The 16,344-nt window shown below is 39.1% G+C and overlaps 2 protein-coding genes across 2 annotated transcripts; one reads left to right on the plus strand and one right to left on the minus strand.

The window, feature by feature from the left end:
• The first annotated feature begins 4,786 nt into the window (after nt 1–4,786).
• LOC117302644 (monocarboxylate transporter 12-B-like) lies at nt 4,787–6,065 on the plus strand. Its single transcript, XM_033786627.1, has 2 exons — nt 4,787–5,534; nt 5,944–6,065. Exons 1-2 carry the CDS (start codon nt 4,787–4,789, stop codon nt 6,063–6,065), a joined length of 870 nt encoding a protein of 289 aa, XP_033642518.1.
• An 849-nt stretch (nt 6,066–6,914) lies between these two features.
• Nucleotides 6,915–15,010, minus strand: LOC117302324 (alkaline phosphatase, tissue-nonspecific isozyme-like). The gene is made up of 9 exons (XM_033786221.1): nt 14,882–15,010; nt 13,989–14,163; nt 13,036–13,211; nt 12,443–12,545; nt 10,658–10,756; nt 10,248–10,388; nt 9,059–9,250; nt 8,599–8,736; nt 6,915–8,055 (listed from the first exon to the last, which is right to left on the minus strand). The coding sequence occupies exons 1-9, from the start codon at nt 14,993–14,995 to the stop codon at nt 7,766–7,768; spliced, it is 1,428 nt and encodes a 475-aa protein (XP_033642112.1). The 5' UTR covers nt 14,996–15,010; the 3' UTR covers nt 6,915–7,765.
• Between the last annotated feature and the right edge of the window lie 1,334 nt (nt 15,011–16,344).

Below are 16,344 nucleotides of genomic sequence, written 5' to 3' on the forward strand. Positions count from 1 at the left end.
GGTCTATTCGCAAATGGGTTTTAAGAGGCATCCTTACCACGCATGTTTTATACAGCGTTAATTGGTCTATTCGCAAATGGGTTTTAAGAGGCAACCTTACCACGCATGTTTTATACAGCGTTAATTGGTCTGCCAACAAGTATCACTTTTGTCGCAAGTTTTACCCTCGTCCCAAGTTATAGTTTTGATTAAATATTAATTTATTTTAACAAAATTTAGTTATGGGTTTTCTCGGTCAATTTCGGCAAATGAGCAGCCAACTTAACCACAAGCCTATTCTATTTCGCACGAAATCGAATGCTACTGAAAAGGGTCATTCGATTTCGTTTTATGATTAGTCAAATGTAATGTTGTGTCATTCGATTTCACAAAATGATAATTCAGCTCATTTGCCGAATTTGACCGAAAACCTATATTATAAAAAACTCAAACTTAAAAACAAAAAGTAGAATAATATTATCATAAGCATTCAGGTCAAAGTTTACCTAAATTGTATCGTACTACCAACACAGATGAACTTTCACGCCAATTATAAGCATTCATAGTTTTGTAAAAGAGGAGTGTTTAATGACCGTCGTTCGATTTTTATTCTCGTTTTCGATATACGCGCGAGACATGGACTTTTAATTGCCTGGGACACAGTATGCTGTCGGGAAGAACAATTCATCACGCATTAATTATTTCGGTAGCGGCAACCGTTCGATAAGTGCTGGTGTGACTCGCCTCTGTACTTCAAACCGTGCACAGTTGAAGCTAAAACTTGAAAGCGTCACCATGAGCAGAAATAAAGCAGATCTCAAGCGGGCCGCTGACCCCTGGCGATGGATGATATTGCTCTCTAGATTTTTCGTGACGTTTTTCCTTGTCGGCAACTTCAAGGCAATGGGAGTATTTCTGCCCCATATTGAGTCTGGATTTGACACCAATACTGCGTCTGCAGGATTTGTAATCGGGTCGTCTTTAGGCTTTGGTTTTATTTGCATTGGTAAGTCGTTTAACTAACCATCACTTAACCATTAGAACAATGTTCATAACCGGATTTTCACCTTTATAACACCCCAAATAATATTACTCGTTTTATTGCTTGTTTTACAACAAGATGTGGGTGGATTTAACAAAGAGTCAAGACTGGTCTTATCTCGAGTTAGGACGAGTTAATCATCATAACTTAGGACGAGCTATATGTTTTTAATATCTCCTAGGACTAGTCCTAATCTTTGTTAAATCGACCCCAGGTCTACGGACCACAGTAAACATTGCTTTTGTTTCTCCTAGCCCATCTGGAAGTAATTTTGTATGGTCATGTATTGTTGAAATACCTGAATGATAACAATAATACTTGTAATATTAAAGTGGAACAACCCTCCAGTACCAATTAGATATTGTAACGCTTTGCCTATTTTTTAGAAGAAAAAAAACTTATCTGTATCCAATGTAGTTTAAGTATTGGTTTGCTCACTTTATAACGAGTTGATATTGTTACCCCAAAACAATATTGCAGAAGTTCTTAACAAAATAATGAAGCATGTGCCATTATTCCCATCGATGGAGTAAGATATACTACAAAAATGAGCCAGCCAACCTGTACATGTGCACATGACCGAAATCAATGGCGCAGTGTTGTATTTATTTTTATTTTTATTCTTCGGACAAAACAATAAAACAAGCACAGGCCGTCCAGGGAAGGGCAAAAGTAAAAAAAAACTTTCATCAAAAAAGATGGTGCCCTCCCAGACCTAGCTCATAAAAAGTTCACATGCATATATAGGTTTCTCGGTCAAGTTCGGCAAATGAGCAGTCAATTTCATTTTCATGCGTTCGAATTCAAACTGTTTTGCCTCTCCAGTTGTTACTGCGTTTCAAATTCAGAATTCGGCCATTCAATTTCGTTTTGAATCGAGTCAAATACCTTTAGCACTCTGTTCAATTTAGCGTAGCGTCATTCTTTTTCGTGACACACACGCCTCAAGAAGCGTCCGTGAATTTGAATGCTGCTTTGATGAACTGTTAAATTGAATGATTTTTTTAACTAAATCGAATGACGCAACATTACATTGACTAATCATAAAACGGAATCGAATTACCCTTTTGAGTAGCAATCGATTTCGCGCAAAATAGAATAGCTTGATGGTTAACTTGGCTGCTCATTTTCCAAAATTGGCCGAGAAAACCTATACTATATTATATTAAACATTCTAAAAACTAGTAGCTAGGCATTGTGTACACGGAAAGCCTGGTGTTCTGCCTTTGCATTATAATATTAATTAGCAGAGTTTAACAGACTTCGAACAAAACAAAACAACGGAAACATCAACCTGTATGTGATTCAGCGTTCTCATCATGGGGTTTAACTTTATCGTAATAGTAATTACCGTCGTAATAAACGTAACGGACCAATATTTGCATACTCGCTTGCTAATTAGTGTTCAATTAGTTTGGTTTGTAGGAAGAAACTATAAATAATGATTTGAAACTTTGCATGGTGGAAATACGATATAGTAAAGGTTTGCGGTAATGATAATCTCTTAATGAGTTGGGATTGTGCTGAAAATGAAATAGTATACTTGCGGGTACAGCCAATGTGTAAAATCTCCTTTATGTGAGTGTTGGCTCTGAAAACAGCCGGTTTGCTTTCTATTTCACTACCTTATGGCAAAGATTATAGAGCGCCGAAGGCACAAGATGGGGAACTGAAGCTTTATACATGTATATTGTTGGAACGTGAAATACGCATGGGCGCCATTTCAGCAAGTGAATGTTTTGTTTCCCATTGATAGGAATGGTCATTGTCTGCACTGAACTGCACTGATCTATTGTTGTATCAAAAGAGTTACTTGCCGAAATTGCGTCCAGTGGGATTTCACATTTCAGCCAGAGTTCCGCATCTTGCGCCTTCGGCGCTCTATAATCTTTGCTTATGGAGACCAAGGAAAAAAACAAAAAAAGGAAAATAAAAGGACTCCATGGGAAAATTCTGAAGACCTGTGTGCTCCACAAGCTTTTTTGTGTACAAAGTCTAAGGGAAGATTTATAGAACAGGGACAATGGAAAGAACAAAAGATGTCTCCACAGGAATGCAAACAAGTAAATGTTTGGTCTCCACGTTTCGAACAGTCATCTGCCCGTCTTATAGTTTCGTCCTACTTATCCACACCATGCAAAACAATACTAAGCTCCGTTTGAATCATAATGTGAAATCTCATTTCCTATTTTGAGGGATGCCGTGCATCAATGACGATCTAGATGCAATTGTGTCCGCCATGCCATACTGTCCGCTCCGGACAGTTTTGCATATGCAATCGTGTCCGGTGGACATGTACATGACTGTACATGTATGTGCGCGCGTAAGCGAGCGTGCATGCACTGAACCTACGCATACTCGTATGTCATGATTGCATCGAACACCCAACGGCCGAACACTTCCCATGTCATTCATGACATGCACTTAGCTTGTAAAAATAATGGCGGACGTGTTCCGTCGACCAAGGGCGTTTAATTATTTGCAAGGACGGTATTGCACGGGGGCGGACACAACTGCATATGCACATGTGTCCGGGCGGACATAATTGCATTATGCAGCAGCGTCGGCCGGCAGTATTGCATAGAGGACATAATTGCATGCAACACCGTTTATCAATGACGATCTAAACATGCAATTAAGTGCCGGTAGTAAATAGTTTGGCCACATTTTATTTCACTGTTCTGTTGTCTGGAGCTTTTTTTGGTATAAAACATGTATTAATTTACTCGACATACTCTTATGAAAAATTGTTCAGATTTATTTAGATTTTCGTTTATCAAGATAACTTATCATAACGTACAGGTCCATTTCTTGGAATCGTGAAAGCGGTTTGGTCGGCACGGAGAATAACCATAGTAGGAGGGTGCATCTCCGCCATGGGCATTCTGGCAGCAACATTTTCACCATCAATAGTGCCTTTTGCTACGTTCATCCTTATCTCAAGTTAGTATTATTGTGCAATCATTCTACTGCCTTTTCTCAGTAATTGCTGTAATGATTATTATTCCATTTCAGTTATTAATTCTGGTTGTGAAGCCTCAATCTCCCTCTCAAATCAAACAAGCTACCACTGTCTCAAGTTTCAAGACTCTTCTCAAAACATTTATGTTGAATTCATCGACATAATTATTATTTTGTTCCTCTAAGCGCTTATATTTAAAATAGACACTCTTTTGTAGGTGCTAAGCGCTATAGAAATGCAGTTGTTGTTATTATTATTATTCTTAAGCATGGCAAACTTTTCATTTTCGTTCAAGTGTTAGTTCCTAAGACCTCCCCACACGGGCATTAACAACAAAACATCATACTATGTTGGTTTTTATTATGAATCAATACAAAGACTTGAAGTTTTTGATGGACACTCATGATGAAGCAATAATTAATTGCGTTGCCAAGTACGTCTTTTTGTTTACCGTTTTAAAAGAAAATCAAACTGTGTGATAAAGGCTTTACCAGTATACGTATTTTTAACCCTCCCTTCTGTATGACTTCTTCACTAATTAGTATTTACTCTTATACTGATGTAACGCTCCCCAGGGTTATGGGTTCTGTGTCAGTTTCGGAACAAAATCAAATAATATACATACAACACATACAATACATAGATATATACACAAGCAGCACTTCATGAATTATGTGAGATATGAAATATAATTGACCATTATGATATTATTTTGTCGCAATACTATCCAAGGTATCGGTGGTGGAATTGTCGACTTTGCAGTAATACAACCTTTGCTCGACTACTTCCCAGAAGACTTCGCCATGGCAAATGGTGCTTCCCTTGCTGGAGGTCCAGTGGGTATGATGGTTATCCCGCCAACAATGGAGTATTTATTGTCAGTCTACGGTTGGAATGCGGCTCTGGGACTCTTGGCGTCGCTATCCACTAACCTTGTAGTATGCGGAGCTGTCCTTCGTCATTGCAAGACTATGAGAGGAAGATATCAACCATTGGATGGTCAAAACGATAGTCAAACTGAAACTACGACAGCAAGAAACTCACCGGAAAAGGGCAAAGAGGGCGCTTTGCAGGTGCTTCGAAAGTTCTTCAACGTCGAACTGATAACACAACCGATCTTCATCGTTTACCAAGTGTTGATACTGTGTGTTGGTCTCATCTATAGCATGTGGCATTTGTTTCTCATTCCGCTTGGTGTACAGCTAGGCCACGGGGAGACTTTATCAGCATTTCTTGCTACATTCGGTGGATTAGGAACTCTTGCCGGACGTCTTGGTCACGGATACCCGATTGATCGCAAACTCACCCAATCTACTTCCGTATTTCTTGGAGCCTTACTCCTCCTTGCCGCATCGAGCTTATTAAATCCGCTGGTCAAGACCTCCTTTATAGGACTAGCTACCCTTGCTGTTATTTCAGGAGTTCCCATTGGTGTCATTTTCCCTTTAACCTATTTATTGATGGAGGAAGATTTTGACATGAGCGACACGGCCCTCGGTTGGCTTTTTTGTTCACTTGGAACGGGAATGGTCGTTGGTGGTTTTTCTGCAGGTGAGTCCGTTCAAAGGGCAAGGATATTTAACAGATTTCAAGTTTGCAGCTAGGATAAAGAATATTTATTTTGTTTTAACCCATTACATCGAAGTATAGGTTGCTTTGTTTACTCAGAACTTTCCCCAGCCTGTGAACAAAAATCAAAGGCATATTACTCGGGTGGGATTCGAACCCACGACCTTGATGTGACAAACATGATGTGACAATTATTTGTGGTAACACCCATGCAATCATAATCTATGAGTTGGGGTGGTTGTGAAAAGAACCGTTGATTTCAACTCGACGTTTCGATCAGTATGCTCTGATCGTCTTTTGGAGAAAGCTGGAAGAACAATGATGTGACATTAATATTGAGAGATACCTACTTATCGTTGCCTGTTACTAATTCCAATTAATTACTTTTCAGGGTGGATTCACGATGTCAGCGATGACTACAACATTGTCTTCGTGGCCATAGGAGTTCTATCAATCGTCATGGCTTTCATCTTGTCTTTGACTAGGTGCTTTGCAGGACCGAAGGACAAATAAATAGAACTCGTTTGCGCTTCATTTTATGTAATTCGGATCATCATTTTTGGAGATTTGGTTTAACGGCAGTGGACACTATCGGTAACTACTCAAAATAATTATTAGCATTAAACCTGACTTGGTAAAGAGTAATGGAGAGAGGTTGATAGTATAAAACATTGTGAGAAACAGCTCCCTCTGAAGTGACATAGTGTTTAGGAAAGAAGTAATTTTCCACGAATTTGATTTCGAGACCTCAGAATTAGAAATTGATGTCTCGAAATCAAGCATCTGAAATCACACAACTTCGTGTGACAAGGGTGTTTTTTCTTGTATTATTATCTCGCAACTTCGACGACCGATGGAGCTCAAATTTTCACAGTTTGTTTGTGTGTGCATATGTTGAGATTTACCAAGTGAGAAGTCTGGTCTTTGACAATTACCAACGGTGTCCAGTGCCTTTAACGTCTCATGTCAGTCTTAATTATATATCAATGTTTAATAGAATGGATCGCAATACTATTTTTTTGTTCTTTTATTTTAATTCTTCGTAGAAAGTCTGCCAAGAAAAAACGTGCCCTCCCGCACCCTGCACTACGACCGATGACGTCATAAACGCAGCATCCCAATTTAGGCCGTATCCGAATTTGGCGGCTACGGCTACGGCTATGGCTGGATCGCCGCGTCATCATGCATTGAAGTATAGGACGCCCTTAGCAACATCCCTAGCAACGACCGTAGCCGCAGTCGTAGCCACCAATTTGGACACGGCCTAAGTTTCCAAGCGAGCTGGGTTTATGCTACGCAAGACCCAAGAAGGAATTCATAAACCAATACAAAACATATTATAAAGAAAAGTGCCTCTTTTTATTCTCGGTCTATAAGCAATCAGTATTTATAAAAAAATAACTAAGATTGTCATAAAACATAGGAATTCAAACAACAATCTAGAAGAGAACTCACCAAAACCTGGTGTTTAATATGAGGGCAGCCGTATTGGTGATGCTAACGTAGCGCCCTCGAGTGTTCTATGATTGTCAATCACTCACTTACTCAGTCAATCAATCAATCACTCACTTACTCAGTCAATCAATCAATCAATCAATCAAATCAAGTCAATTGTTTTACTTTCAACAGCTCTCACACACTTCACTTGAAATTCCAGAAAACCCTTAGAAGCAATCGATTTCTTCAAAGAGCCATGATCAAGACCCGGAGGTATGGCAGCTCATTTGTTCCGGCTGCCATTCAATTAAATAATGGGCAGCTTGAACGGTGAGTTGTTGTATCATTTGAGATCTGAACGCATGTGTTGTTATTGTTTGTTTTCTGTTGTTGTTGTTTAGTGTTCTTGTTCTGTATCTGCCCTTTTATAATGTATGTGGTGCACTTTTAATTTTGTGTTAAGGCCCACCATTTCTCTGTGGTACGGTTTAACCCCCTTTTAACTCAATTGTACCTTTGTATTGGTGTGTTTTTGTGTGAGCAAAAGGCCAAAGGAATTTTCCGTGCAGGGACAATAAAGTTTTATTGTATTTATTGTTATGTCAGTTTGGTTGCATTTGTAGCCAACAGAAATTTGTAGTAAATGCACGATTAAAAACATTTTCTGAAAAAGTATGAAGACGTACACATGTGTACGGCAGGCATTAAAAGGATATAAAACGTCACTAAACACAATATTAGTACTATTGTTTGACTTAACCTCTTAATTGAAAACGTTAGTTTAGGAAGATTGGTATTAAGCTGCTCAAAAGAACAAGACATATTCCCGCGAGATCTCGTTGGATTGATGCCGACGCTCCACCTGTGCACGGGTTAACATATCCATCACAATGTTCTGTATTTCCCAAACACGCCGCGTAACGTACAACATGCGGAATGTAGTTTTGCTCTTGAACACCGTGTAATAGATGTGACATAGGTCCATGGGCGTAAATCGCAACATCTTCGCCACCATGGGTCTCTGATGTGACTGGGAAGATGGCCGAATGGAAAAACGTTGGGTCATCTAAGGGGAGAAAACAACATAATGAACCTGAATGAGTTGAATTGTTTATAAACTGTGACTATTTATTTTTTTTGCTATATTATTATTATTTTGATCTTATCATTATTACTTATTTTTATTTATTTGTTTCTTTTAATTCTTCAGACAATACAACACTTATAACACGCAGAGGCCGTCCAGGGAAGGGCAAAAGTAAAAAAATACCTTGCTCATGAAAAGGGTAACAATTTATATACAATAAATGACACAGAAATCAAAAATTGCAGTGAAAATTAAAACAAAAGATGGCAAGTAAAAGCAATTCCAAACGATATTATAAGAACCACCGTGTTCAAACTAGGCCACTCTTACTGCTACTTAAAGGATAAGTTGCAGAAGATTATTGTATCTTATATTTTTGAGACGTCATGTTTTGTATTGTGTAGAATTTGGTGAATTTTCCTCCCTTTTTCAGTTGTAGAGCCTAGGACTTTTCCTCACGGTTATTTAAAGAGTAATATTTCGGGGAGGACGCAACTATGTAGACCTAAAAATGAACTTTACCAAAGTTGGCTTCGGTCAAGTTACGTCTTCTGCCAGTCGTCTGGTAGCTTGTCTGTTCCTGAATGCCACCAGGCCCATTGGCGTAAGATAAGGTGGTATATGGCATACCATCAGCCGCGTCAGCCAGGTCATATAAACCTATACGTCAAACATAACATTATCTTACATTAAGTCGTTTAGTTAAGTACATTTTTAAAGTACTAGACCAGCAGAGGTCTCGAAATCAATTCAAATATTTGAGTGTTAAATTACTTCTGTAACATCTACGTGAATTTACTTCTTTCTTAAAAACTACGTTACTTCAGAGGGAGCTGTTTCTCACAATGTTTTATAATATCAACCTCTCCCCATTACTCGTTACCAAGTAAGTTTTTATGCTAACAATTATTTTGAGTTATTTTCAATAAGTGTCCAGTGCCTTTAAGGTGATAATGAGCAGCAAACAATCTGCCCAAGTTACCTAGAATTGGGTTCCCTCTGCTGGGATAGCCTCCCATTGACATCACGTGACTATGATCAGCTGTAACGATGTACAATGTATCTTCATCACTGGTAAGCTCCAATGCTTTAATCAGACCCTCCTCAAACGCGATGGTTTCTGTGAGTGCAATGGCGGCATTTCCATCGTGATGAGCATGATCTATGCGCCCACCTAGTCAATGAGACAATAACATTAATTATTAACACATTATTCTCCAAATAAACAAAAAACATCACTTTATTTTTATTTGGTTGTTATTGTTGTTGTTGTGGTTGTTGTTCTTGTTGTACGTGTCGTTATCGTCGATGTTAATAATAAATAATAAGAATAATAATAATTATACCGCGCTTAATACTAAAGTGTCCTGTGAAGACTAAAGTATCCAGGGCAACAGCACCAAATACAAACAACAATATACATGTATAAACAAGATACACACGGGGAAAAAAACAAGCTGCAGAATGGGGTAACTACAAAGATTTGAACAAGTGAGTTTTTTAATGTTAATGTTCAAAACACAATAACTCATATTGTGGTAAGTAACAAGAAAGCCTTTAAAGGCAGTGGACACTATTGGTAATTGTCAAAGACTAGCCTTCACAGTTGGTGTATCTCAACATATGCATAAAATAACAAACCTGTGAAAATTTGAGCTCAATCGGTCATCGAACTTACGAGATAATAATGAAAGAAAAACCACCCATGTCACACGAGTTTGGGTGCGTTTAGATGGTTGATTTCGAGACCTCAAGTACTAAATTTGAGGTCTCGAAATCAAATTCAGCGAAAATTACTTCTTTCTCGAAAACTATGGCACTTCAGAGGGAGCTGTTTCTCACAATGTTTTATACCATCAACCTCTCCCCATTACTCGTCACCAAGAAGGGTTTGATGCTAACATCTCTTTTGAGTAATTACCAATAGTGTCCACTGCCTTTAAAACACAATTCTAAGAGTATTGCACTGTACTAGATACAAACATAAATCAAAAAACCATAACACACAAAATTGAACCATACCATAGTTAAGGATGTAAATGACGGCAAACTTGAATTATGTTTGTGGGTCAGGTTTGTATCCTCCTTTTATAGTTCGAAGTTCATCCAACCCTTCATTGTGACGTCATTCCATTTAGGAAATCAATACTTCACTATCGATTATCGATTACCTTCCACCATTAGGAAAAATCCATCCTTGTCCTTCTCCAGGATCTTGATAGCTTTCTCAACCATTTCAGCAACTGAAGGTTCACCTCCCGCATCATCCTTCCGATCGACCTCAAACTGCATGTGGCTTCTCTCAAAAAGTCCTTAACAACCAAGACGGATCAAGGAACACAATGTTATCAACAATAAAACAAAAAAAATTACCCATTTGTGGCCCTTTTCGAAACCGCGGCTTCGGCTCCAGATTCGGTTCAGGCTAGCTTGGCCCCGTGGTTGTTTTGCTTTGCGTACGTGCACACTGCACGGGGTTCTAGACGAGAGAACGGAGCCTGAAGCCGAATCCAAAGCCGAAGCCTTGGATTCGAAAAGGGCCTATATTGGCGTTGCTTTTGTGTGAAGGTAGTCAGCTCACCTAAAAGATACTCCGTGTTTTCAGGGTCTACGGCATTGAACTGGTCGAGGTTCCAGACGTAACTACTGCTCTCACTGTCTTTGCTTTCCAGCCATTCATCTGGAAAAAAATAAATAGATAAACTTTTACAAACTGTTTCCAAACAAGGACCAGCCGTCGATTTTACCAAACTCTTCTTAACTTAGGGTTAATCTTAGGACTTAGGACGAGTTCAGTTCCGTATCTGAACACGTTTAGGACGCATTGAACTCATCCTAAGTTAGGACGAGTTACTCGTCCTAACTCGAGATAAGATTAATCCTCGATTCGTAAAACCGGCTGTTGTGGAATTAATGCAAAGTTTGTGCTGTTCAACCTAGGTGAAATTAATGCACTACTTATAGCATTTCTAGGGTCACATCTGCACAGTCAACTTACAAATTTTGGATACATCCATTGGACATCATTTCGATCTTCCTAATCACTCTATTTGTGACGTTGTTTTAATAGCCAGAGAGTTGGGAGTGTAGGGTAGGGAGAACCTATGGATAAGGCTCCTCCGGAACAGTTATGTCTGAACATACATGACATGACATTTTATATTCACAACCTAGATGGAAGACAAAACAATTGTTGTCTTTGCTTTCTCCCTCTTTCAGCAAATATCTCCCTTTACCCTCTCCTCCATTTTGTTCAACACCTGGCCTCTCTCTCTTTTGTCTATTAATTTGCCTGATTTCTTTTTACACCAGTATGCATGACTTGTTGTTTGTGATGTTTTACAAAAACTCTGCTGGTGTTGAAACGCCAAGTAATTAAATTTAACAATTTCCTTTGCTTGTAAAGAAAACCATTTTGTTCAAGCCATCTGGTCCAAATTAAACAAATATTAAACAAATATTTATGTGTTTTTTTTGCTTTATCGGTTATTAAATTGCACAATGTAGAATGAATTAGTGGCACTGTTTTAATTATAATGATTATTTTTGTAAACCGCACTATTTCATATAGATCTCAGCGCTTTGGCAAACCAGTGTGCAATCAGAACCCGAGTGCAGATCATTTTATCCATTTTGTATTGAAGTGTATATAAATATTTGAATTGAATTGTTTTATTCAACTGGTATTAAAACAAAAATACATGAATTATTTGAGGTACCGTAACCCGTTGGACATACTCTATTGAAAACAATTTGAAAACGTAAGTCCAAATTCAATGGGGATGGTTTTCAGACGATGAACCAGTGAAGAGTGAAGAGTAACCGTTCTAATCATCTAGTTTATATCCAGAACTTGTCTTACACTAAATCTCAAGCAGTGTGTGTTTAAGTACAAGTTTAGCAACTAACTACACCTCTTTATACTTGTTGAGTCACAACAAGCAATCTACACCACGTTTACCACTACCAATAGCTGATAATAATAGTATGTTGGTCCTTCCTCCATGGTTAAACCTCATAATGTCACGACTCTAAAGACATTAGATTTAACTATCTAAGAAGTAACTATACACTAAAAATAGTAAACTTGCAGATACAACCATAATAGTTCTTTTGAGGGAGTGTTGGCTCTGACGAGAGCCGGGCCCAATTTCATAACTCTGCTTATCAGGAAATTTGCGTGCTTTCTGTAGCAGACAAAGTTGCTTAAGCCTTAGCGTATTTCACAGGTTTGCAGAAAAATTGGGCGGCCAAATTGCTTGTTTATCAGTTACTTCTTATTCTTGACACCATGCACAGCTTCAAACACTATTTATCTATCTACCTATAAGGTTTGCACAGCTTCAAACACCATTTATCTATCTACCTATAAGGTTTCTTCCATCTTGACGGGAACCATTACGAGTTGGGTATTCCACGTCAGCTACGTCATTAGGGGTCATCTCAGCTCGACCCCCTCCTAAGATAACCTGTTAAAGAATGTTGACATCTGATTACTTTGTCGATCATCAAAATTAAACAAGAACAGAACAAAAAATGGCTGTAGCGTATAGCGAGTTGCTCTGTAATAGTTGCCCCAAATTCAAATAATGAAACCACGTTTACAAGTTAAACTATTTAGGGAGGTTTAGCTGCACGTTACACGAGGAAAAACGTGAACTTGAACGTCAGATAATTGTGCCGTTTCTTAGGGATGTCAACACTTAGGGCTTTTTAATTTTATGTATGACGTCTGCACGTACGTACCTGACGTGAGAAACCGTAACTTTAGTTTTATGCTGAAAAAGTGAGATTTCAACAACACAATTTTCTTATGTTCACGTTTACGTTTTGCTCACGTAACGTTCAGCTAAACCTCCCAATCATTGTGACTTTATACGTAAGAAAACGTAAAGAAGTTATTTTTGTGATAAGATTAAAAAGACAAAACGCCTCGAGGTTTTATTCATAGTTGATTACCTTAGTATTCTTTCCCAGCGTAATGAGTTGTTGTGCGATGTCGGTGCAGCCATACGCCGCTTCTTCAGGAGGTATATCGGCGTCATTCTCCCAGTTCCGGTTCGGAGAGTGGGCATAAAGACACGCTGGCGTAGCGTGTGTCACCCTGGCAGTACTGATGAACCCCGTAGCTTTACCTGTCGATGTCAATCAGTCAAAATGGTTTCTATAAATGGAATAGTAGAACCTTTCTCTATGGTAGAACTAAGCAGCAGTAAGTACCATTTGTGATCAATCTTGCGAGGTAAGGTTCCAGAAAGGAGTGAACAGATATAAACAAGGGGAGCTAAGTTCGCTTAAAGTCACTGGACACTTAGACTATTGGTAATTACTCAAAACAATTGTTAGCATCAAAACTTATTTAACGAGCCCTAGATCAAACTCGAGTGGGCACAATGGTTTAGTAAAGGTTGACCATTTTAACTCGACCACAAGCTGGTCAACCAACCCTTGGTTGACTTATGTGGTCGACAATTTGGAACCAGCCTCGAGCCTATGGTTTCTTCTCTAGTCCAGAACAGCACGCTCCAATCTAACATGTGTACAGCGCAGAGGGGAATCGTTTATACTATACAGGGTGCGTTCGTGTAGCTTCCCCGGGTCGACCCCGGTGTGTGGCGTTTTCTTTTTCCAGGACGAACGTGTTCAGATAATTACCCACGTTCGTCCTGGGAAAAAAAAACGCTACACACCGGGGTCGACCCGGGGAAGCTAAGCGAACGCACACACAGCAAAAGGCAATTGCACGGAGAGTATTCCCGATGGTTGACTAAACTTCCAAAACGAGTCGTCCGAGTGAGTGCATCTCATGTACCCTGCTGGTCAGTAGTCCATAGTGGATCGACTCTTAATGCCCACCCGAACTTGCTGGAGTATTTAAATTATACATGTTTCATTGAGCCCTTTTTATTTACCTGCCTTCTGTGCATCAATCATGATGGAATCCACGCTGGCATTTAATCCTGACTTGCAGTCACTTCTGATGACTTGATCGTCGACTCCAATTACTCCAGATTTCGTCTTCACTCCACAGAAGAACGCCGTAGCTGTGCCGGCTGAATCGGCACCTTGGGCATTAGTGTTGTACGTCTGGGCACAACAAGGGGGGGGGGCAAAGTTAAGATTACTTTACGATGATAACTGTTAAAGTTAGAGACTTTCCCTACCAGTCACATAATTCAATTCATTTCGTTCTGTTTTTATTACGATCAACTATTTTTAATGCAGGTTTGCAATGCTGTAGTTTTACTAACTGGTTAGTTAGCAAGAAAAGTACGCATAATTTATGGACATTTCTTGTGACGTGACTAATTGTATATAGAACACTGTTTACTATCACCATAATGACTCGCATAAAATCCCTTGCCATGGGCTGTCTTGGAAGTTTGACAGAATTCAGAGCACAACTGAAATCATGATGAATAAGTACGTATTCATCTACGTCATGGTCTACTTTTTTAAGTCACCCAATCATTGTGCCCCGGATTATCTCTCCTCTCTTCTTTCACTCCAGAGCCGTTCTTATTTACTTCGCTCATCAACTGGTTAAACCCTCTCAGTCTACTAAACACTACCTTCAGGTGACGAGGCCTTTCCCATTGCCACTCCCCGATTATGGAATAGTTTACTTTCCAAACAGGAATTCCAACGGTGTCAAAGTCTTCAAACGGGCTCTCAAGACTCACTCTTTCCCCTAATCGTAGCTGGCTGACAGCGTCTTTTGTTCTGTCTTGTTTAACTTCTTTCATCAGCGTCATCCTGTGGCAATTTGGCACTTTATAAATACAGTTATTATTGTTATAAGTACCTTAGAGAGGGCAGCATGTGGGAAGTCTTCCCATGCAAGGACTGTTTCTTCCCCGGTATTCCCAGCCTGTTGTCCCTTTAGAATCCTGGCTGCAGTCACGGTTGGTATCCCCATTCCATCACCAACGAAGTAAATAATATTCTTGGCAACATTTCTATTCAGTGTTGCTTCTATATTCAGTGCCTTTTGCAGCGTGTCTTGTGCCTGGTCGTTCCAGAATTTGGCGTCTTTATAATCACAAAAAAAAGAGTTTCAAAAAGTTAAGAAAAAGTATTAAAGATTTCGAACATTCAAGATGACACAATTCTTCCTCTGATCACACATTGATCACACATCACAAGTTTAACAATAGTATTTTGGTTTAGGCAGTTTAGTGACTATAAGATTGTCTAAGTTGTTTCTTCCATGTTTGTTTACTGGTATGGACCCGGTTCGAATCCCTAGCCCTCAATTCGAATCTTATACCCAGTTCGGATTCCAGACCCCGGCTCGAATCCCAGACCAGAGCCTCATAATTCTTTAACCATAGGACTATGTATTAAATGGAAAAAAAAAATCCTTTTTAGAAAGAATAGTAGCCTGTCAAAATAAAGAGTTGATGGGATATGTTTTAATTGTTAATCCGACTAACAAATAATATTCCTTTAAATTGTTTGTTTATGGTTAATAGGTGGGGCTGATCCGGTTTATAGTCCAATGTGATAAGCTACGTAAACAAACTAAGCTCTAGCAATATCTCAATGGTCAACACCCAAAGCTTAATCATTGTACTCAGTTTCTGACATGGTTTGGTAAACCATTGGGGTGCGAGGCAACGTTACCATCGAGAAAAACGTAGAGTAGAAACAGTGGTTGAGGCGCCTCCAGATAGCACTTCTTTCCCCACCCATACCCCCCCCCCCTTTCTCTCCCTCTTCAAACCGTATATTTCGTTCTTTGTGTTTCTACCCTCTTCTATTAAAAGGAAATCACACAATTATTTTAAGATAATGACGGTATAAATCTTCCTTAAAAAATATTACTTGCTGAAGTGCTGTAGTGTTTTTTTTATAGAAACGAGTAAGTTTAATGTAAATCTGATGGGGACATTGTGTTTTGTATCCTATAAAAAGTTACCAAATCTTTCCATGCTCCACCCCTCCTCTCCATTGTTTGTGTTTTCTTGTGCTTTTTGCCTCTTTATTATCTAATTGCTTTATATCAGTATTCTTGCGTTGCGTTTTGTTTTTTGTGTCGTATTGCATTGTCATTAACCCTACAGAAAGAGACTCTGTTCGGGTCGAACCGTCAGGTCATTAACCGTTGTTGTATCTCGAAATTACTGAAATATGCAAATTTGTAAAGATAATGAGGAAATAATAACTCAAAACGCACACACTGGTCCAGACCATGCACTTTAGATTAACGAACTGATATTGGTCACTTTTTATCGCTGGTCAGAACACTCGCGCCTAATAATTCCA

Source organism: Asterias rubens, chromosome 18 (assembly GCF_902459465.1).
Source record: "Asterias rubens chromosome 18, eAstRub1.3, whole genome shotgun sequence".
Classification (NCBI taxonomy): Eukaryota; Metazoa; Echinodermata; class Asteroidea; order Forcipulatida; family Asteriidae; genus Asterias; species Asterias rubens.

What these genes read in the sequence shown, in the direction of transcription:
- LOC117302324 (XM_033786221.1), bottom strand. Translation starts at nt 14,995, where the DNA reads ATGGGGATACCAACCGTGACTGCAGCCAGGATTCTAAAGGGACAACAG. An exon ending in GATTGATGCACAGAAGGCAG is followed by an intron (nt 13,212 to 13,988) that starts GTAAATAAAAAG and finishes TGACATCGACAG; the next exon opens with GTAAAGCTACGGGGTTCATC. An exon ending in CTTGACCGAAGCCAACTTTG is followed by an intron (nt 8,056 to 8,598) that starts GTAAAGTTCATT and finishes TTCTCCCCTTAG; the next exon opens with ATGACCCAACGTTTTTCCAT.
- LOC117302644 (XM_033786627.1), top strand. Translation starts at nt 4,787, where the DNA reads ATGGCAAATGGTGCTTCCCTTGCTGGAGGTCCAGTGGGTATGATGGTT. An exon ending in CGTTGGTGGTTTTTCTGCAG is followed by an intron (nt 5,535 to 5,943) that starts GTGAGTCCGTTC and finishes ATTACTTTTCAG; the next exon opens with GGTGGATTCACGATGTCAGC.